At 38.4% G+C, this 23,624-nt stretch overlaps 1 protein-coding gene across 1 annotated transcript in view; it reads right to left on the reverse strand.

The window, feature by feature from the left end:
- The window catches only part of Syx18 (syntaxin 18), a 131,299-nt gene that overhangs the window by 60,344 nt on the left and 47,331 nt on the right, over positions 1–23,624 (reverse strand). Inside the window, exon 4 of the mRNA XM_090368710.1 lies at positions 20,813–20,890. Within this exon, the coding sequence (XP_090224836.1) occupies positions 20,813–20,890 (78 nt within the window). The remainder of the gene's footprint in view (positions 1–20,812; positions 20,891–23,624) is intronic.

Here is a 23,624-nt window from a genome sequence, read left to right on the forward strand (position 1 = left end):
AATGTGCTATAATAAGCAAAACTATGGATAGGATTTCTGGTCAATCGAAGAAGGTCATTAATATACAAGAGGAAAAGAGTGAGGAAAAGAACAGAACCTTGGGGGACACCAGCATTAGTGGAGAAGTTAGAAGACAGAGAGTCATCTACCATCACCCTCAGTGAGCAATCAGAGAAAAAACTGGATAACCAATTACAAAAAACAGTTGGCAAACCATAAGATGGAAGCTTGTTTAGAAGACCTTCATGCCAAACACGATTGAAAGCCTTTGAGATGTCAAGGGCAACTGCTTGTGTTTCACCGAACTTTTCCATTGAATTTGTCCATAAATGGGTCACATAAGCCAGAATATCACCAGTGGATCAACACTGACGGAATCCATACTGGCGATCGTTGATCAGATGGAAGATTTCTAGATAGTTTAAGAGTTGGCGGTTAATTTATTTCTCAATTACTTTAGAAAGAATAGATTTGTTGTTGTTTAAGACCAATTGGCGCAAGAGCAGCTTAGTCTATAATGCATCTAGCGGAAAGAACAGAAGTAATTGCAATGGGACATTAATTGGATGGAAGGGATTTGACACCCTTTTTTAGGAACTGGCTGGATATGAGCAAATTTCCAAGCAGAAGGAAAATACCTTTGGAATAAGAAAGTGAAAAGAGGCAGCAAAGAACAGGAGTAAGTTCAGGAGCAAAGGTTTTGAGAACAAGTAGAGAAATACTATCAGGACCTGGAGCTTTCTTAGCATCAAAATTCGTCAAAATCCTTCTGACATCCTTTTGACGAAAGACCACAGGAAACATTGAATGGAGCGTGCTAAGAATGGTGGCAGATGTTTTACCAAGATCATTAATACATGAGTTGGAAGAAAAATGGGATGCTAGAAGGTCAGCTTTATCCTTGGCTGAAGTGAAAATAGAACCATTTCGTGTTGACAGAGGTGGGAGCAGAGATGGTACAAGTTGTGACCAATAGCTTTGGCAAGAGACCAGAATGCTTGGCTACCATTTGGGCAAGAAGCAAGTTTTCTACTCTTAGCCTGTTCAAAATCTAGTTTGTACTGATTAATAACTGTTTTATAATTGTTTTGAGCTTTGGCACAGCTCCATTGTAGGCAGAAAATGAAACTGAAGAATTGGAAACAAGCCAATTATGATAGGCAACATTCTTCTCTTAAGCAGCCTTAGCACATTTATTGGAAAACGAAGGTTTGGATAAAGAATGAGATTTTAAAGTGGAGAGTGGAATAAAGGATTCTATTGCTACAAGAATAATTTCACTGACAAGATCTAAGCAAACGTTGTCATCGGAAGTTTTGAAACAGCAATCCGACAAGGAAAAGAAGAAAAGAATTCTAGCAGATCATCCCATTTTGCATTCTTGTAATGCCATACAACACGAGGTTTGTAATAGCCATGAGATAAAGGCTCCATTGGAGAAGACACAATCACCAAGTTGTGATCTGAGGTGCCTAAAGGACCACACAATTCGACCATGTACTAAGAAGGGTTGTTTGTGAGAAAAAGATCGTGTGTGTTGGTTGAACGGTTAGGATTGTCCAGTATTCTGGTATGTAAATGAACAATTTGTGCAAGGTCATTAGTAATTGAAAGAGGCTCAGCATCTCTACCAGCTGGGACTGTGTGGCTAGAAAACAGAAGTCCCTGGAGTTGTGAACATTAAAATCACCAAGGAAAATTACCTCACTGTTCGGAAAGTTGGACTGGAGAAAGTCAAGTTGCAAAGAAATGAAGTCAAAGAGTTCCAAGTGATTAGTGGAGTTGGGAGAACGGTAGAGACAACAGATGAATTTGACAGAATGAGGTAGAGAGATTTTAAGGCAAAGAAGATCGAAAAGAGGAGATTCCAAATTCTATTGGAACGGACATATGCACAAGTAGTACCTTTGAGGCGAAAGGAATCATACAGCGAATAAACTGAGACGGGCAGTGGTTGAATAAACTGATAATTGAGATTCTGTCAGAAAAAGTACACGCATTTGGCAGACTAAGTGGAAATGGACATCACTGAGATTAGAATTGAGATCACGTATATTTGTGAAATGAACTAGGAAGTGTTTGAGAGGATTAAATCTTTCTGCAGATAAGTTTGCTCCATTAGTTTGACAATTCAGGGTGTATTCAACAGTAAGAAAAAGTTTGGTGGGGGGCATGCTGTATGAAATTTTTGGATATGGTGTACACATGGTAAGAATATACACAGATCCTTGACATCAAGTGGCCTTGACAATGATCCGCATATACACTACTTGAACTCCCTCCAGTCATTATCTGGCAGAGTAGAGGTAGCAAGATTATACAGAAATTTGACAGAATGAGGTAGAGAGATTTTAAGGCAAAGAAGATCGAAAAGAGGAGATTCCAAATTCTATTGGAACGGACATATGCACAAGTAGTACCTTTGAGGCGAAAGGAATCATACAGCAAATAAACTGAGACGGGCAGTGGTTGAATAAACTGATAATTGAGATTCTGTCAGAAAAAGTACACGCATTTGGCAGACTAAGTGGAAATGGACATCACTGAGATTAGAATTGAGACCACGTATATTTGTGAAATGAACTAGGAAGTGTTTGAGAGGATTAAATCTTTCTGCAGATAAGTTTGCTCCATTAGTTTGACAATTCAGGGTGTATTCAACAGTAAGAAAAAGTGTGGTGGGGGGCATGCTGTATGAAATTTTTGGATATGGTGTACACATGGTAAGAATATACACAGATCCTTGACATCAAGTGGCCTTGACAATGATCCGCATATACACTACTTGAACTCCCTCCAGTCATTATCTGGCAGAGTAGAGGTAGCAAGATTATACAGAAATTTGACAGAATGAGGTAGAGAGATTTTAAGGCAAAGAAGATCGAAAAGAGGAGATTCCAAATTCTATTGGAACGGACATATGCACAAGTAGTACCTTTGAGGCGAAAGGAATCATACAGCGAATAAACTGAGACGGGCAGTGGTTGAATAAACTGATAATTGAGATTCTGTCAGAAAAAGTACACGCATTTGGCAGACTAAGTGGAAATGGACATCACTGAGATTAGAATTGAGACCACGTATATTTGTGAAATGAACTAGGAAGTGTTTGAGAGGATTAAATCTTTCTGCAGATAAGTTTGCTCCATTAGTTTGACAATTCAGGGTGTATTCAACAGTAAGAAAAAGTGTGGTGGGGGGCATGCTGTATGAAATTTTTGGATATGGTGTACACATGGTAAGAATATACACAGATCCTTGACATCAAGTGGCCTTGACAATGATCCGCATATACACTACTTGAACTCCCTCCAGTCATTATCTGGCAGAGTAGAGGTAGCAAGATTATACACTAGCTGATCTGGAAGCCTCCTAGAGAGTTACCGATAGGTTTGGTACAGTGTACTAACTAGTAGCCGGCCTACGAACACCGTTTTAGAGCTGTACCCTTGAAATGTACAGAAGTTTGGATCTTGCCATGGTATTCATCATAACCTCAAACAAATTCAATCATACTGCATGATGGAAGAGATGGGGAAGGGTTGACCGGAACTTAGGTCTGAAGACTAAACATGGGTTCCATCACTTCAAGTCTCTAATAACCAAATGTTAGTATTGTACCGGTTAATGAGAGACATCTACGACCTAGTAATGCCTGGTAAACCAGAGGGGCGACATTCCTCCGGGTGGTGTGGGCACCACACCTCAACCCCTGTTTATGTTGGTTCACACCTGGGTGGTCACCTACAGTGTGGTTGCACATGAGGGTTATACCCAGGATTATTAACAGTCCCACCATCGAGAAGGTGCAAGGAGAGAATTTGGCTGTCACAAACCATCTGGACTTTGCCAAAATTGGGTCCACTTGACTTGAGTGTCACCCGAATATCAGTTCCCTCATATAACTTGTGCATTGTATTGAATTATTATTAATTTGTACTGACTTAAAAAATCATCCTTAAAAATGTTACGAAAGAGGAAAGCCAATTTGGAGTGTCTGGTTTTTAATCAAAGGTGGACTGAAGACTATTTCTTCATTGAGTATGACAGAAAAGCAGTGTGTTTGGTGTGTAAGAAGACGGTGTCTGTTTTTAACAAATACAATTTAAAACGACACTATGATTCCAAGCATAAATCTTATGATCAATGTAAAGAGTTAGTATAGGCCTCCGCAGCCGAGTGGTCAGGAGTGGGAGTGCAGTAGCACACGCTCTTTGGGTAGACCGGGGTTCAAGCCCCTGACTGCTGAATACGGTCGATCTGCCAACCTGCACTGGACCAGCGTGGCAGATTATGGTCCACTTGATAATGGCTGCACTTTACTTTTACTTTAGTTAGTTATTTGGTTTTTAGGAGCATTAGCAACTAAGGCCATATTGCTCCGGGATATGCGGTGGTCATTCCCTGACCTTTCTGCATCCTCCGTATTTGGTGGTGACGGGCTCGAATCCCGGTCTAATCAAGAAGCGTGTGCTACGCACTGCTGCTCCTTCCCACCTGGCTACGGAGGCACCAACAATGTAAAGAAGCATTGTGAAAAGAAAAGTGTTCAAAGTTACAAAACAAATTAAGAAAACAACAAAAAACACTGAAACCGTATCAGTCAAGGAATTTATCTGCTTTAAGTTATCAAGTTGCACATCTCCTCACTTTTAAAAGTAAACCTTTCAGTGATGGTGAATTTGTTAAATGCTGCTTGTTAAAAATTGTGGAAGAAATTTGTCCGGAAAAAAGAACAATGATACCAGACACTAGTTTGTCTCAACAACCAATTATGCGAAGAGTAGAAGATATAAGAAAGAATTCGTATGAACAACTTTTGGAAAACAAATGAAATATTTTAGTGTGTTACTGGATGACAGTACTGACGTTAATGACACAGCTCAACTCCTTATCTTCGTACAGGGAATTAATGATAAATTTGTACCAGTTGAAGATTTAGCTGATCTACAGAGTATGCATGGAACAACTACAGGAGAAAATCTTTTTGAAAATTTTTGCCAATCTATTGAAAAGTTAGAATTAAATATCAAAAACCTCATAGGAGTCACAACTGATGGTGCAAAAAATATGATTAGTAAAAACATTGGGCTTATGGAATAATAACCAAGAAAATGATAGATATCAGAGCTGAACCTCTGATTGGAATTCACTGCATCAAGAAGCTCTCTGTGGGAAAGTATTGGATCGCCAGCATGTTATGAATGTGGTTATTTCAACTGAAAATTTTAAAGATCTCTTGGGCTTAATCACTGCATGTTTCAATAATTTAATCAAAGAGATAGCTTAGTCATGTCAAAGTGTTATATGGTTTCTTTATACTGAATCATGAAATGATATTTTTATGACAGAAAAAGGGAAACCAATAAAACAACTATCAAATCTTAGGTGTATCACTATATTTATTTATTCACCTTAATATTGAAAAGCAGTGATCCTTTTCGGGTTGTAAATTTTCTAAAGCGAGCATTTAAAAGCGAAAGTAAGGTATTTAAAAAAATAAATAAAAGTAAGTCATATTTTCATAATTATAATGAAATCTAAAAAATAAATCACAGAGATTTGTTGCACATAAAAATGTTGGGAATTTAAATTTTTTTATATATAGCCAGAAATTAAAAAATGGCAACATGAAAATAGAAACTTCCTTTTATATGTAACAAGATATGGAAAATGTAACACACTAATCTTTCTTGAATCACTCAGTGCAGCCCGTGAAACAAATCTAACTTTGAATATGACCCCTGTCCTGGACACCACTCATGTACAGAATCTGACAAAAAAATTATACAGCTTTTGTTTTTTGATATAGTTTCTCTAAAATATTAATGGAAAAAAAATGTTAAAATACATGACTGAATATGTATTATGAATATAATCTATGTGCTGATAGCATGCTTCCTCTTGTTCAGACAACACATGAATGAGCATATATTTAAAAGGAGGAGGGATGTTTGCAGGATATACGGTAAACCCTCGCTAGTTCGGATTAATTGAAGTAGGCAAACCCTTAGCTATAATTATGAGAGCTTCCTGGACTCAGGGGAGGAACCCACGGACTGGAGATGTGCAAATGTGGCCCCAATCCACAAAGGAGGATCAAAGGAAGACACAGGTAATTACAGACCTATTAGTTTAACTTCTGTTCCAGGGAAATTAATGGAGGCACTGGTTAAAGAAGCATTGCAGGATCATCTAGACAAGACTTCAGTTATAGCTCGGACACAGCATGGGTTTTTTAAGGGGAAGTCTTGTCTGACTAATTTGATTGGATACTATGATGTAGTCACAAAGGAACTGGATGCAAAGAATAACTTTGATATCATATATTTGGATCTTAGAAAAGCCTTTGATACTGTTGCACATGGAAGATTGCTGCACAAATTGGAGCAGTGTGGCATTGGAGGCAAATTGCTGCTATGGATAAAGGGATGGTTGAGTGGGAGAAGGCAGAGAGTGGTAATCAATGGACACTGCTCTTCGTGGACTAAAGTTATTAGTGGAGTCCCTCAGGGTTCAATGTTGGATCCATTGTTGTTTTCTGTATTTATAAATGATATTGATGGCTTAATGTCCAAGTTTGCTGACGATACAAAGGTTGGTAGGGTTGTTAATGACACTAATGACAGTACACTGCTGCAACAGGATCTAGAAAAGTTGAGCAGATGGGCTGAAAGGTGGCAAATGAAGTTTCACATTGACAAATGTAAAATACTACATATGGGAAGCAGTAATCCCAGAGTAACGTATTAACTCTGTGGTACCACACTGACAGTGGAGGAGAATGAAAAGAACCTGGGGTCATTGTGCAGGCAGATATGAAGATTTCTGAGCAGTGCAGACGGTCTGCAAGAGTAGCTCATGGTGTCTTGTCAATGATATACAGGAATTTTTCTAGCAAGGATAAGGTGATTATTCCCTTGTATAAGGCAATGGTCAGACCACACCTTGAGTACTGTATACAGATCTGGAGGCCTCATTTTAAGAAGGATGTAGTGCTGTTGGAACGAGCACAGAGAAGGGCAACAAGATTAGTGAATGGAACAAAGGGTTGCTCTTACAAAGAAAGGCTTAAGTTTTGCAATTTACAGTGTCTGGGGACTAGGCACCTGCGAGGTGATCTGATTGAGGTGTATAAAGCCTTGAATGGTTTGAGCATGCTGAATGCTTATGGGATTATTCCTCTTGCTCAGAATAATCGCCTGAGAGAGCATAAATTCAAATTGAGGAAAGACAGTTGTAGAATAGATGTGGGAAAGTTTGTCTTTAGCCAGTGGGTGGTTGATTGCTGGAACAAACTTTCATCTCTCATTGTAGAAGTTGATAGCTTAAATAGATTCAAGGCAGAACTTGACAAACATTTGGAGTGAGATAAGAGGTTTTTTTTTTTTTTTTTTTTTGGCTGATGCTATATAAGCTTTCTTTCTTGCATCATGCACCTTTGCTGATGCTAATGCTAATTGCAGGGAAGGTCATCCGGATTAAGCAATAATCTGGATTAGTGAAGCAAAAGATGACCCTAAAAGACAAAAAAAACTTAGAACACAAATAAATGGAAAATTTAATGATATAGGCAGTACTAATGAAAATAAATAAAAACAAAATATCACTGTAGAGCCTTTATTTAAAAACTATAAAAAGACAATACATTTATCAGATGGCATTGGCATTGCATGCCAATGCCACTGTGAACAGAATTTTTCATATTTCGATCCGGATTATCCGACATCCGGATTAACTGTAACCAGATTAGCGAGGATTTACTGTATATGTGTAAACTGCATTCAGTCAGCAGGCAGTCAATTATTAGAACAAACTTCCATTTGGTGTTGTGAAAGTGGGTAGTTCAAGTAAATTTAAAAAAGAACTAGACAAATTACACCTGTCAGCATCAATTTCCTCTTTGAAATAATTTTGACAGAGTCTCGTAAGAAATATGTTCAAAAACTCAGATATGTGTTCAAAAAGTTCTCATCACTCTCATTTTTCAAGTATTGTAGGTTAATGACCAAAAACCAAGGCCTGTAGTTGGTTTAATCATCTTTTCCATTTATTTTATCTGTTTATTTATTTATTTTTTTTTTCTCTAGAACATTCAGAAGATTTCTAGAGCATTTGGGAACTTTCTACAACATCTGAGAATGTTCTGGAATGTTCTAGAATATTGTTATGTGTTGAAGAAAGATTGGGATGTTTCTGTATGGTTCTAGAACTTTCGACAGAGTTTTCTAGAAACATTGTGAGCCTCCTAGAAACTTCTCTACCAGTACATATTAGAGTGGGTTCCACACCATGCAAGTATTTTCATATTTCAAAAAGTGTATGTGTTTCAGAGAGCGAGTAGTGAATAAAGTGAACAAGTGTTTTGGTCAATTAGCATTTGTAAACAAGTGTTGTGTACATTAGTGGATATCATGAATTGTTTAAATTAGAGATAAAAATATACAATTTCTTAATTATGTTCTTATGTACGTGTACCTCAACTGTACATGAAATATGTTGTGTTCTTGCTGAAATAAGCCTGATAGCTTTTGCTACATTTGCAGAGAAGTGGTATTAAAATTGTAGCAGAAGCCCACTGTCACAACTTGTGAGAAAAACCTATGAACTCTAATTTGTATATAAGGTAAGAGATCAAGATAAAGTATGGGCTTCAAAGATTTCCTGTAGCTCATGTTCAAGGACATTAACAGGTTGGCTTAGAGGTAGTCATAAATTGATTCCTTTTGCTGTTCCGGTGATATGGTGGAAAACTCAAGGCCACATAAATGATTGTTACTTTTGCATGATCAATACTTCTGGTTTTTCTGGTAAATCTAAATCATGACTCAAACCAGAGCAGCAAAGCAAAAGGCTCAAGCTAATGGGAATGCTGTGGCCCAGGGGAAAACTGAGGGGGGGCAGTTGTCCTCTGAATCACAGCCTTTTAAGATGCACTATTTGCTTGATGTTTGCAGAGCAGTCAAGTATGGGACATGATACTGCCATGGGGGATGTCTTTGTATGTGTGCGATGCAAGGAGTGTAAGGAGATCAGGCGACAACTCAGCGTTGTTATGGGCCTATATGAGAGCTTGAAGGACAGGGTGGATGCCCTCGAAGGATTACAAGTGAGGGGCCCATCAAGCTCTCAGCTGCCCACACCAATGCCAGAGCTTGCATTTGGTCATCGCGCAACACAGCGGCATCCCCAAAGGCAGAATGCGCTGGTCCCAAAGGAACTAGTAGTTGTTGGTGACTCTACAGGACCAGGGTATGTCTGCCAGGGGCAAAAGTTGATGACGTTGTAGAGGCGGATATCATCTTTTAAGGGCACAAAAGGTGATATAGTTGTACACGTTGGCACTAATGATATTAAGAGTAGGAGACCGGTGGAATTACTTGACAAGTACAGGTCACTGATGAAAAAAAGCAGTGAATTAGGGTTGAAATTGAAAGTGTCTGCAATTCTGCCCAGACACGATAGGAGGGAGTATATGATGAGAGCCCTGTCAATCAATTCGGCCCTGGAAAGATTGTGCAGGGCTCAAGGGGTAGAATTTTTTTCAGCCTGGTCTGTACTTATTAAGAGGAGAGACTGCTTCTACAGGGATGGGATACACTTAAATAGAAAGGGTGCAAGAATGTTTGCTGATGCTATCGAGGCAGTGTTAGGTGGGTCGGAAAACTGCTAGATTGGGGGGATACAAGGACTAATAGAGTAACAGTAGCCACTGGCAGAGGTGAAAGTGATTCTTGCACTGCTTCCATTGGAATGAGCCGCAGCCTGGAAAATAAGATGCAGGATATTTCAGAGACTGCTGGGAATCATTGGGGTACAAGTAAACACATGGGTTGTGTTAGGGTAGCTAAGAAAAAGAACAGGTGCATGTATACTTGCGTGTACACCAATGCTAGGAGTTTAGTAAATAAATTTGATGAATTTGAGGTATTGCTCAAAACATCAAAGGCAGATATTGTGGGGATTTCAGAGACGTGGTGTCACACAGATATAAGGAATGCAGAACTGGAATTTGGGGAGTACAATGTCTACAGAAAGGATAGACAGGATAGGAAGGGAGGAGGGGTTATGCTATTAGTTAAAAAACACATAAAATCCAAGGAAGTGAAGCCAGTCGACATCGCTGGACAGTGCAGTGTTGAGTCAGTTTGGTGTGACATAAGCACTGGGAGATCAAAATTGAGAGTAGGAGTGTGCTATAGGCCTAATGACTCTGATGAGTATAATAAGAAACTGTTCGGAGAAATAGAGTGGGCCAGTAAATCAGAGAGTCTTATAATGGGGGATTTTAATTTCCCAGATATTGACTGGAATTTGGGGGCTGGTCACTCACACAGTAGCAAGGCTTTTGTGGATTTATTGGATGATTGTTTTCTACATCACCATGTTCGGGAGGCAACTAGAGGGAGTAATACTCTTGATTTGATTATCAGTAGTGATTCTTCATCCATTAAGAATCTGCAGATAAATGAACCACTAGGTGGCAGTGATCACAGTGTTCTGAAGTGGGAGTTACTCAAAGAGGTAACTACCATTAGGGGTAAAGGGAAGGGGTATTGCTTTCGTAAAGGCGACTACAATGGACTGAGACTTTTTAAATTCTATACAGTGGGATCAACTGATGATATTGCCAACAGCAAATTCAAAATGGGAAGCATTCAAAGAACTTATCTTGGAAGCTACTAGGCTTTACATACCAACTAAGAAATATTGTTCAAGGTTTAGGCCTAAATGGATGTCAGATGAACTAACGAGGCATATGGCAGAGAAGAAAAATGCATGGGATACATACAAATTAACACGTGACACAGACGCCTATGATAGATACAAGTTGATCTGTAACCAAGTTACAAAGGAGGTTAGGCAGGCGAAGGCAGATTACGAGAGATCCTTGGCAAGGGATGCGAAGAAAAACAGCAAAGAGTTCTTTACTTATGTAAACTCTAGAAGGAAGGGGATGAATCAGATTGGTCCACTTGATATCGATGGGTCAACTGTTGATGACCCTGCTCAGGTAGCTAACAAACTAAATGAATATTTTGCATCGACATTCACACATGAGGAGTTATTCAGCGAGGGGAATGCCAGAGGTGTATTCAGCTCTAGCAGTAAGCTAGAGAATCTTGTAATAACTGAGAGCAAAGTGGAGGAGAAATTGTTGAAGATAAACACAAGAAAGGCACCTGGGGTGGATGGGATCTATCCAGTTATATTAAAGGAGGCAGCAAAGGAAGTAAGCAAACCCTTAGCCATAATTATGAGAGCTTCCTTGGACTCAGGGGAGGTACCCATGGACTGGAGATGTGCAAATGTGACCCCAATTCACATAGGAGGATCAAAGGCTGACACAAGTAATTATAGACCTGTGAGTTTAACTTCTGTTCCCGGAAAATTAATGGAGGCACTGGTTAAAGAAGCACTGCAGGATCATCTAGACAAGACTTCAGTTATAGCTAGGACACAGCATAGTTTTGTTAAGGGGAAGTCTTGCCTGACCAATTTGATTGGATACTATGATGCAGTCACAAAAGAACTGGATGCAGGGAATAACTTTGATATTATATACTTGGATCTTAGAAAGGCTTTTGATACTGTTGCACATGGAAGACTGCTGCACAAATTGGAGCAGTGTGGCATTGGAGGCAAATTGCTGCTATGGATAAAGGGGTGGTTGAGGGGGAGAAGACAGAGAGTGGTAATCAATGGACACTGCTCATCGTGGACTAATGTTATTAGTGGAGTCCCTCAGGGTTCAGTATTGGGTCCTTTATTGTTTTCTGTATTTATAAATGATATTGATGATGGTATATCAGGCTTAATGTCCAAGTTTGCAGACGATACGAAGGTTGGCAGGGTTGTCAAGGACACTTCTGACACTATGCTGCTGCAACAGGATTTGGAAAGGTTGAGCAGATGGGCTTCGAGGTGGCAAATGAAGTTTAACATTGACAAATGTAAAGTACTACATATGGGAAACAGCAACCCCAGAGCAACGTATCAACTCTGTGGTACTACACTGACAGTGGTAGAGAATGAAAGGGACCTGGGAGTGGTTGTGCAGGCAGATATGAAGTTCTCTGAGCAGTGCAGACGGGCTGCAAGAGTAGCTCATGGTGTATTGTCAATGATATATAGGAATTTTTCTAGCAGGGATAAGGAGGTGATTATTCCCTTGTATAAGGCAATGGTCAGGCCACACCTAGAGTACTGTATACCGGCCTGGAGGCCTCATTTCAAGAAGGATGTAGAGCTGCTGGAACGAGTACAGAGAAGGGCAACAAGATTGGTGAATGGGACAAAGGGGTGCTCTTACGAAGAAAGGCTTAAGTTTTGCAAATTACAGTGTCTGGAAACTAGGCACCAGCGAGGTGATCTGATAGAGGTGTACAAAGCCTTGAATGGTTTGAGCATGCTCAATGCTGATGGGATTCTTCCTCTTGCTCAGAATAATCACCTGAGAGGGCATAAATTCAAATTGAGGAAAGACAGATGTAGGATAGATGTGCGGAAATTTGCCTTTAGCCATCGGGTGGTTGGTAGGTGGAACAGACTTCCATCCCTTGTTGTGGAAGTTGATAGCCTAAATAAGTTTAAGGCTCAGCTGGACAGGTATTTCGAACGAACAGAGGGGTGAAGTGGAAGTGGTTATTTTTTATTTATTTATGTTACTTTTTTTTTGGCTGATGCTGCATAAGCTTGCTTTCTTGCATCAAATGCCTCTACTAATGCTAAATGCTAATGCTAACCCAACACACCTTCTGCTCTAAGACCGGTTCCTCACAAGGATACAATGACAGTGAGAAAGTCACTAGAAACTTATGGACTCGACTCTTGATTCAGGATCGGAAAAGGAGTCTCCAGAAGATGTAGAATCTAGACGAGTAGAGAGACAAACTTTTAAACTCTTGATACTGCAAAGATGTATCCAATCACTTGGGCAGACTTGAACGATTTGGTCAGAGATTTAGGCCTCTCCAAAACCAAGGCTTTTACTAGGATCACGGCTTCAGCAATGGAATCTTCTTGAAAAGGGTGTCAAGGTGTCTTTTTATAGGAAGAGGCAATCTAACATAATGACCTATTACTCCATGGATGGTGCTTTGGTTTATTGTAACAATGTTCAGGAATTACATCTAGAGCACCTCCCCAAGAAGTGGAGGCTTTTCATATATTCATCCAAGGCCAGCTTGAAAGCAGTTTTATTCCATAATGGAAATAAGTATCCATTTATATCATTGCCCCATGCAATTCACATGAAGGACATATAGAGAACCTACAGGCTCTTGCAAAATCTACGCTATCAAGAATACCAAGGTATTTCTCTGTGCTGCCTAAAAGTGTTAGCTTTGCTGACTGCGTTGCAAGGTGGATACAATCAATACTGCTGCTTTTTATGCAAGTGGGACAGCTGAGCAAAGGATTGCCACTACAGGGTAAAATAATGGCAGCAGACCATTCAGAAACTACACCAGGCCAGAAAAATGCAGCACATCCTCCTTTGATTAAAAATCTATTTACCCCCACTACTCCAAGCTAGGCGTGATAAAAATATTTGTGAAAGCAATGGCCAAAAAAGGAGAAGGATTTCCTGTTTGAGGCAAAAGTTTCCTTTTCAGTGAGGCCAAGGTAAAAGAGGGAATTTTTGTGGGTTCTCAAATCAAACTACTATTCTAAGATGAGGAATTCACTAAAAAATTAAATGCTACAGAAATAAGAGCCTGGAAGGCATTTCAAAAATGTCTGCTGGAACTTTTTAGGCAATAAGAAATCACAAAATTACGGTGAAATTGCAGATGAACTAATTTTAGCATACAGAGAGTTGGGATGCAACATGTCATTAAAGCTTCATTTCCTATATTCCCATTTAAACTTTTTTCCTGAAAATTTGGGAGCAGTCTCTGATGAACATGGTGAAAGGTTTAACCAAAGTATTTCTCAAACAGAAAAAAGATACCAGGGAAATGGAGTCCAAATATGTTGACAGACTGCTGTTGGAACCTCATATGGGAAACACCAATGGACGATTATAAAAGGCAAAAAATGACAAAATAAGTGTTTCATTATCAGATAAACATTTTTGTAAATAGAATAAGTTAATAGACCCATTGTTCAATATTTAGTACTGTATGCAACATTTTCTTAAAATATAAGAAATCTTTTTTACTAGAAATTTAGTTTTTGACTTTAATCCCTTCTCCCTTAAATTTGGTGGGTGTTGCAGCAATAGGGTTGCCTTATTTCAATTCAGCAATGTCAAATCTACAAGGTTCGCCCAGAATTTTAACAGGGACCCAGAAAAAGTTTTTTTTGCCAATCAGTGTAATCTGACTCAAATTTCACTGGCCACCCACTTCAAATGGCTACACTGCTTTAGGTTCCATGTTTTTTAACCAAGGGCATAACTTCACCCCCTTGTCCTGTCTGTCCTTTCTAGTCCATGCTGTGGAAGTACCAGAATTGGGATACTGTCATCATGAGAGATTGGTCTCATCAGTGAATCCCAGTTCAGATAAATAATCTTGTGCTTATTCTTGACTGAGAATCCTGTTACATTCACACTACAAAAGTAACAATCATCACCATCATCACCTTGGGGATGGCAAATGGCAATGAACTTTTCCTTTTGTTCAACCAGTCACATAATCCATTCAAACAAGCAGTACAAATAACATGTAGTGCCCATGCCTTATTCTGGTTTTCTGGAGGAAAGCCAAAGTATCAGTGTCAATTTTCTGAATAGCTGTTGTGATTGTACACAATTGTGATTTAGTTGGAAAAGAGCCTCTCACATAGAAGAATTTATTAGGGTAATTTTTACACTTACAGGGCATGATGATGTCTTTCAATAATTCACCAGATCTTATCTAAAAAAATTTATAATCAAATGGTTAAATTATGAAATAACAAAGATATAAATATATTCAAACAATTACATAAATATGAATGTGTAAAAAGTGGTTGGCTGAATAGGTATGTGTGTGTTATAATCAAGTCTCATCACATTCATGTCATTGGTCTCATCATAAAACTAACCATGATAGATGAAATCTGATAAAATAAAAAAAAAAAACTATAACATCGCATGACCATGTCCTTTCTATATACATTGTACTCAGCATGTTCAAATTCTAAATCTCCAAAATTAGAATAGAAGAGTGATACTGTTTCTGTTATTTCTGTAATGTCATCATTTGACGACTAAACCTATACTTCTAATTCATCAATTTAATAAACCTCTAGCATTAGCATATACTGCGTAGTATGTTTTTTTTTCTTTTTGCACACAAAAACAAAAAAAAAAAAAAAAAAAAAAACATGCACTAGTCAAAACAGATAGTTTTTGAAAACTCTATTGTTACAAGATCATGTTGTGATATATATATGACTTAATAACGAAAATTTGGGAAAGTTTTCTATTGGAAGCTGTGGCATAAACTCAAATTATTGAAATAAACAACAATTTTTAAACATTTTTATTATTAATAACAAAATTTTACCTTTGCAAAATAGATAGTATTAGTGGGGGCAAATGATGCGAGAAGGCAAACTTATACAGCAGGAGTTAGAAAAAAAACTTCCGATTTCACTTATCATTCCCTCCAATAGTTTGCTAGTTCTTCCTCAATTTATTTAAGTTCTCCACTTATGCAGCAACAGATGGAAGTTTTTTCCAGCTATCAAACACCTGCTAGCTAAAGAAAAAATTCCGCACAACTATTCTGCAACCATCCTTCCTGAATTGAAGCTACTAGGCTTTTCATACCAACTAAGAAATACTGTTCAAGGTTTAGGCCTAAATGGGTGCCAGATGAACTAATGAGACTCGTGGCAGAGAATAAAAATGCATGGGATGCATATAAATTGCCAGGAGACACAGATGCCTGTGGCAGATTTAAAATAGTCTGTAATTGAATCACAAAGGAGGTTAGGCAAGCAAAGGCAGATTACGAGAAATCTTTGGCAAATGATGAAAATAAAAGAAGCAAAGACTTCTTTACTTATGTAAACTCTAGAAGGAAGGGGATGAATCAGATTGGTCCACTTGATGTCAGTGGTTCAATTGTTGATGATTCCACTCAGGTAGCTGACAAACCGAATGAGTATTTTGAGTATTTTCCCCACAGACTTCCTCACACATGAGGAAGTCTGTGGGGAATGGGAGGGCAGAAGCTTATCAAACTCTAACAGGAAGTTAAATTATTTTGTAATAACTGACAGCAAAGTGGAGGAGAACTCATTGAAGTAAAACATAAGGAAGGCACCTGGGGTGGATGGGATATATTAAAGGAGGCAGCAAAGGAAGTAAGCAAATCCTTAGCCATGATTATGAAGGTATCCTTGGAATAAGGAGAGATTCCCATGGACTGAAGATGTGCAAATGTGTCCCAATTCACAAAGGGTGACACAAATAATTATAGACCTGTCAGTTTAACTTCTATTATGGGGAAAATAATGGAATCACTGGTTAAAGAAGTGATGCAGGATCACCTAGACAAGACTGTAGTAATAGTTACGACACAGCATGGGTTTGTTAAAGGGAGGTCTTGTCTGATCAGTTTGATTGGATACTATGATGTGGTCACAAAGGAACTGGATGCAAAATATAATTTTGATATCATATACTTGGATTTCAGGAAAGCACATAGAAGACTGCTGTACAAATTGGAGTGGTGTGGCATTAAGGGCAAATTGCTACAATGGATTAAGGGATGGTTGAGCGGGAGAAGACAGAGAGTGGTAATCAATGGACACTGCTCTTCGTGGACTAATGTTATTAGTGGAGTCCCCAGGGGTTCATGTCAGGCCCATTGTTGTTTTCTATATTTATCAATGATATTAACGAAGGTATATCATACTTAATGTCCAGGTTTGCAGACAATACGAAGGTGGGTAGGGTTGTTAATGCAGCAAGGAAGGTACACTACTGCAACAGAATCTAGAAAAGTTGAGCAGATGGGCTGAGAGGTAGCAACTGAAGTTTAACATTGACAAATGCAAAGTACTGCATATGGGTAGCAGTAACTCCAGAGTAACATACCAACTTCCTATATATCTTGCCAATGATATATAGGAATTTTGCTACCAGGGATAAGGAGGTGAGTATCCCCTTGTATAAGGCAACGGTTGGGCTAAACCTTGAGTACTGCATACAGGTCTGGAGGACTCATTTTAGGAAAGAGGCAGAGCTGCTAGAACGAGTATAGAGAAGGGCAATGAAATTAGTGAGTGAAACAAAGGGTTACTGTTACCAAGAATGGCTTAAGTTCTGCAAACTGCAGGATCTAGAGACTAAACGCACCTGCGAGGTGATCTGATTGAGGTATATAAGGCCTTGAATAGTTTGGGCAAGCTCAATGCTAATGGGATTCTTCCTCTTGCTCAGATTACGCACCTGAGGGGGCATAAATTCAAACTGAGGTAAGAGTTGTAGACCAGATGTGCAGAAATTTGCCTTTAGCCAGTGGGTGGTTGATTGCTTGAGCCAACTTCCATCTGCTGTTGTGGAAGTTAACAGCTTATATAAATTCAAGGCTGAACTAGAAAGACTTTTGGAGTAAATGGATAGGTGAAACGGGAAGGATTTTTTTTTTTTTTTTTTTTTTTGGCTGATGCTGTCTGTATAAGCTTGCTTTCTTGCACCATATGCCTCAGCTAATGTTAATTTGAATTTATGCCCCTTCATGTGCGTAGTCTGAGTAAGAGGAAGAATCCCACATCAGAGAGCTTGCTCATTCCATTTAAAGACTTAAACATCTCAATCAAATCACCTCGTAAGTGGGCGCCTCCGTAGCCAGGTGGGAAGGAGCAGCAGTGCGTAGCACATGCTTCTTGATTAGACCGGGGTTCGAGCCCGTCACCACCAAATACGGAGTATGCGGAAAGGTCAAGGAATGACCACCGCATATCCCGGAGCAATATGGCCTTAGTTGCTAATGCTCCTAAAAACCAAATAACAAACAAACAATAACCTCGTAAGTGACTAGTCTCCAGAGACTGCAATTTGCAGAAATTAAGCCTTTCTTTATAAGAGCACTGCTTTCTTCCCTTCACCAATCTTATTGCCCTTTTCTGTACCTGTTCCAGCAGATCTACTTACTTCCTAAGATGAGATCTCCAAAGCTGTATGCGGTACTCAAGATGTGGCCTAACCATTTCCTTTAAGGAGGCGACTATCCAATTGTGTACACTTTGATAATCGCCTCCTTATCCCTGCTAGAAAAGTTACTGTATATTATTGACAAAATCTCATGGGCTTCCTTGCAGAATGTCTGCACTCTTTGGAGAACTTCATATCTGATCATACAATTACCCTCAGGTTTTTTTTCCATTTTTCCACTACCCTGAGTGTAGTACCACACACTTGATATGTTACTCTGGGATTACTGCTACCCATACACAGTACTTTGCATTTGTAAAGGCTAAACTTCAATTGCCATTTCTCAGCCCATCTACCTAATTTTTCTAGATCCTATTGCAATAGCTCATCATTACTGTCATTAACCATCTTGCCAACCTTTGTATCAACTGAAACCTTGAACATATAGTCTAATATGCCTTCATAAAAATAATTAATAAATACAGAAAACAACAAAGTACCCAGCACCAAACAAACCCTGGAGGACTCCACTTATAACTTTACTCCATGAAGAACGGTGTCCATTGATAACCACTCTTGTCTTCTCCTACTCAACTATCTTTTTATCCAAAGCAGTAAGTTGCCCTTAATACCACACTGCTCCAATTTGTACAGCAGTCTTTTATGTGGAACGGCAGCAAATGCTTTCCTGAAATCCAAGTATATGATATCAAATTTTTTTTTCATCCAGTTCCTTTGTCATGGTCATAATATCAAATCAAAATGGGGCAGATAAGATTTCCAAACCTATGCTGTATGTGAAGTATAACTGCAGTCCTATCTAGATTACTTCTGCATTACTTCTTTAACCAGTGATTCCATTATTTTCCCTGGAACAGAAGTTAAGCTAACAGATCTGTAATTATTCATGCCACCCTTTGATCCCATTTTTGAATTGGGGATACATTTGCGTATCTCCAGAGATGTTCTCATAATTATGGCTAAGGGTTTGCTTACCTCTTTTACTGTCTCCCTTAAATATAATTGGATAGATCCCATTCACTCTAGTTGCATTTCTTATGTTTATCTTCAACACTTTCTCTTCAACTTTCCTGTCAGGTATTTCAAACTTGTTTAGTTTCCAGTTACAGTTTGATAAACTTCTGGCATCCATCTCCATAAAGAAATCCTCATGTGTGAATGTAGATTCAAAATACTTATTCAGTTTATCATCAATCTGCGAAGGATCATCAGGAATATCACATGGACCAATGTGATACATTCCTTATCTTCTAGTGTTTACATTATCTTCCTTGGATTGCCTAACCTCCTTTGTGACTCAACTGCAGACTGGTTTATATCTACCATGGGTTTCTGTATCATCTAATAATTTATTTGCATCCCAAGCATTTTTCTTCTCTGCCACATGTCTCATTAGTTCATCTGATATCCATTGAAGTCTAAGCTTTGAATGGTATTTCTTAATTGGTATGAAAAGCCTAGTAGCTTCTACAATTATTTTTCTGAATGCTTCCCATTTAGAATTTATTTTTGGTAACATTGTTAGTTGGTCCCACTGTATGGAATTTAAACTGTCTGAGACCACTGTAGTTGTCTTTACAAAAGCAAAAACTCTTCCCTTTACCCTTGATGGCAGTTACATCCTTAAGTAAATCCCACATCAATACACTCTGATCACTGCCACCTAGGGGTTCCTTTATCTGCAGATTCTTAATGCATGCAGAACCATTACTGATAATCGTATCAAGAGTATTGCTCTCTCTTGTTGCCTCTCTAACATACTGCTGTAGAAAACAGTCTTCCAACAAATCTACAAAAGTCTTACTACTTTGTGAGTGACAAACCCACAATTTCCGGTCAATATCTGGAAAGTTAAAATCCACCATTATAAGACATTCTGAGTTACTGCCCTTCTCCATTTCTCTGTACAGTTGTGCACTGTACTCATCAGAGTCATTAGGTCTATAACACACTCCTACTCTCATTTTTGCTTTTCAAGTGCTTATGTCACATGAAATTGACTGAACATTGCACTGGCCACCCATTTTGATTGGTTGCACAGCCTTAGATTTTATATGGTTCTTAACTAAGAGCATAACCCCATTCTATCAGTCATTTCTGTACACATTGTACTCCCCATATTCAAATTCTGCATACCTTATATCTGAGTGACATCACATCTCTAATATCCCAACAATGTCTGCATTTGATGACTTGACCAGCATTGCAAATTCATCAAATTTATTTACTATGCTCCTAACATTGGTGTATATACAAGTATACATGCACCTGTTCTTACTGTTAGTTACCTTAACACAGCCCATGTATTTACTTGTATAATGATGACTCACAGCAAGCCAGGCTGCTGTGAGTTCCAATGGAAGCTTGTACCTTGTTTTCCAGGCTGCTGCAAGTTCCAATGGAAAGCAGTGCAAGAATCACTTTCACCTCTGTCTATGCTTAATCTATTAGTCTGTGTATCTCCCCCTCCAAGCTAGCAGTTTTCTGACCCATCTAACACTGCCTTGATAGCATCAGCAAATATTACTAACTAGGAAAAAAAAACACTTTTCGTAAATTCTGGCACACTACTGAGCTTTTAAAATGGCGCATGCACAAGGTCACTTCAATCATGGAAATACACAAGTGTAACAATTCTTTGTAGGCATGCTTATAGGTTCATAAAATCAAAGTAAACTTAAAGTTATTACATACCTTTTAGGTAATTATCTAATAAATCTATAATTCCCTCTCTGTGCTCTTTTTCTTGAACTGAAATTGTTCCCTTCTTGACTGCATCAAAAAATATCAAAAATTCAGGATAAACAAAAGTTTCAATTGGAAGAAATACTTCTAAATGAGTAAGGCAAAGTATATTAATCAAAATATATTAACTGAAAGATTTCAAATTATTAATTTCATGAATCTTCATGATTCTGTTAGTGCTGCATGTATCTTCCAATTTGCAAAGATCCAAATCTGAATCAATCAAAGAAAGAACATTTTCCATTGTTTTCATCTAATGCAAAGTTATCAATTCTAGATAAAAAAAAATAATAAATAATAATAATAATAATAAAATAAGCCTTTAGTACTAATGTCATTCTCAAGCAAACTGGTACCAAGGTTTTTCATTATGAAGGTCCAGGCCAGGAAAAAAGCCCATAAAGGTTTCTTCCATCCTGATGGAATGCATTTCTTCTGATGAAAGAGAACACATCACTGAGTTTGTAAATGAGAGAATTTATTATAAGGAGATACTGCTTGGAAGAGTTTACAATTATATGCAGAAAAACAAAAATATTCAAAATCAGTAAAGGAGTAGGTTACTATTTCAATGCAGGTATCACAAGATAGTCTGAGTAAAGATTGCTTCTCTATGTTAAGTCTTTCTGTTTTTACTGTCTAGGTACTCTTGGTTCCCTGCAGTGAGAGCTTGGGTTTATGCTCACTTTAGAAAAATTACGTCATTATCCAAAAATTTAACTAAAATTATTAACATCATTTTTAATTTAAAGCATTACACCTTGAGGAGAAGGGGACACCTATCAATTAAATACTCCAAGGCATCAACTACCAATGTGATTAGAAGTTATCAATTCTAGATTTAAAAACAAAAAACCTTTAGTACCACTGCTGCTAAGCTTCAAAACAGCTGTAATAGTAGCATCTGGGAGTTTTTAACTAATAGCAGGTTACCCTGGGTAATGCTATTAAATTAAAATGACATTTACTTAGGGTGACTCATAGATAATGATGTCATTTCTAAAATGAACATAAGTCCAAGCTCTATCACCAAAGAGAAGAAAGTCTCCAGACAGTAAACACAGAAAATCATAGCACAAAGAATTGTTCTTTTCTCAAACTAAAAGTTCGGGTGTTACAAAAGCTAAAAACTGAATATGTGGTAGTTTAGCTGCAATATAGTGAAAGGCTACATGCTGCAAGCTTCTTTCACCCTTACTCAATGATGAGACTGAATAAAATTAAAACCTGAAAATCCTATAATCTGCTATGTTGTTTGTTAACTTTCTTCCTTGGCTTATATAGAAAGCCATATGCTCTCGTTGTTGACCTTACCTAGTCAACAACGAGAGAGAGAGATTGCTCTGCTGGTGTGTGGCAAATTACTTTTTTTTTTTAAGAGAGCTGGGTTTTGACTAACCCTGTGACTGGGAGTTGTGGCTGATGGGCTTGGTTAAATTGTTACTGGCTACCACCATCCTATCCACTAATCCCTGCAAAGTCCCACTGGATGGGAGAAGGGATGACGTTACTTGGAAAGTTGGATGCAGAAATGCAGGATGTACTGCTGCCTTTCAGGTGTGCTGTTTGATAGCTACTTGTGAGAAACTTCACAGACATTTCTAAAGAGGGCAAGCCAGTGGGGAAAGAGGAAGGAACATAGCCTTCCTGTATTCCTGTTTATGTTGGTGCTTGGGCAGTCTTAAGTGGTCCAGAACCATGGTGCACTATATGCAACTTATGGTTACTTGAAGTTGAAGAGAGAGGATTCAACTATGGACTACATCATTTTCCTTTCCCAATGTTTCCCCAGTCTAGTGCATCAGCCAATTCAGATGATCACATGATGTGACATTTACTACAGTGGCAATCGACTCAGTAGACTGCGTCAAAAAATTTTGAGAGCCATTCAAGCATTCAGTGGAAGATCCTCCCCCAATCATAATGTTGATTTTGAGGCACAATCTACTGAGATGATTGCCAGTTGCAAATGCCTGATGCCAGTACAGCATCAGGTGATCAAGTTAGAGAGTGGGCACTGAAACAGGCAAATACCAGTGGCATCTTACTTAGGAAGAACATGGTGGAGCAATATGGATTTACACAGCATACTAGCCACATCTTCAACTAAAACATCATTAAAACTTATATCTTGGATATACCTTTATTATTGTGACACGGAGTATCCTTTCTTAACAGGTTCATAAAGATGCTGCATAAGCTTGCTTTCTTGCATCAAATGCCTCTACTAATGCTAATGACTACAGGTATATTGATCATTTCAACATAAGGAAATCTTTGCCAAAGGATGCTAAGAAAAACAGCAAGGACTTCTTTACTTATATAAACTCTAGAAGGAAGGGGATGAATCAGATTGGTCCACTTGATATCAATAGTTTGACTGTTGATGATCCTGCTCAGACAGCTGATAATCCGATAATCAAATTCACATGAGGAGTTATTAAGGGAGGAAAACGCCAGAAGTTTATCAAACTGTAATAACAGAGTGCTTAATGATTATGTAATAACCGAGAGCAAAGTGAAGGAGAAACTGCTGAAGTTAAACATACTAAAGGCACCTGGGGGCAGATGGGAGCTATCCAGTTATATTAAAGGAGGTGGCAAAGGAAGTAGGAATTTTAGCATTAGCATTAGTAGAGGCATATGATGCATATAAAACCGAGCAGTTAAAAATCTTTCTAATTTTCCTGTTTTGTATAAAAATCATAAAAATGCCTGGATGGATGTTTCTGTTTTCTGAGATTGGTTTATAATTTTTTTT

This window comes from Mastigoproctus giganteus, chromosome 2 (genome assembly GCF_048544385.1).
Source record: "Mastigoproctus giganteus isolate SK-2022 chromosome 2, ASM4854438v1, whole genome shotgun sequence".
NCBI classification, from domain to species: Eukaryota; Metazoa; Arthropoda; class Arachnida; order Uropygi; family Thelyphonidae; genus Mastigoproctus; species Mastigoproctus giganteus.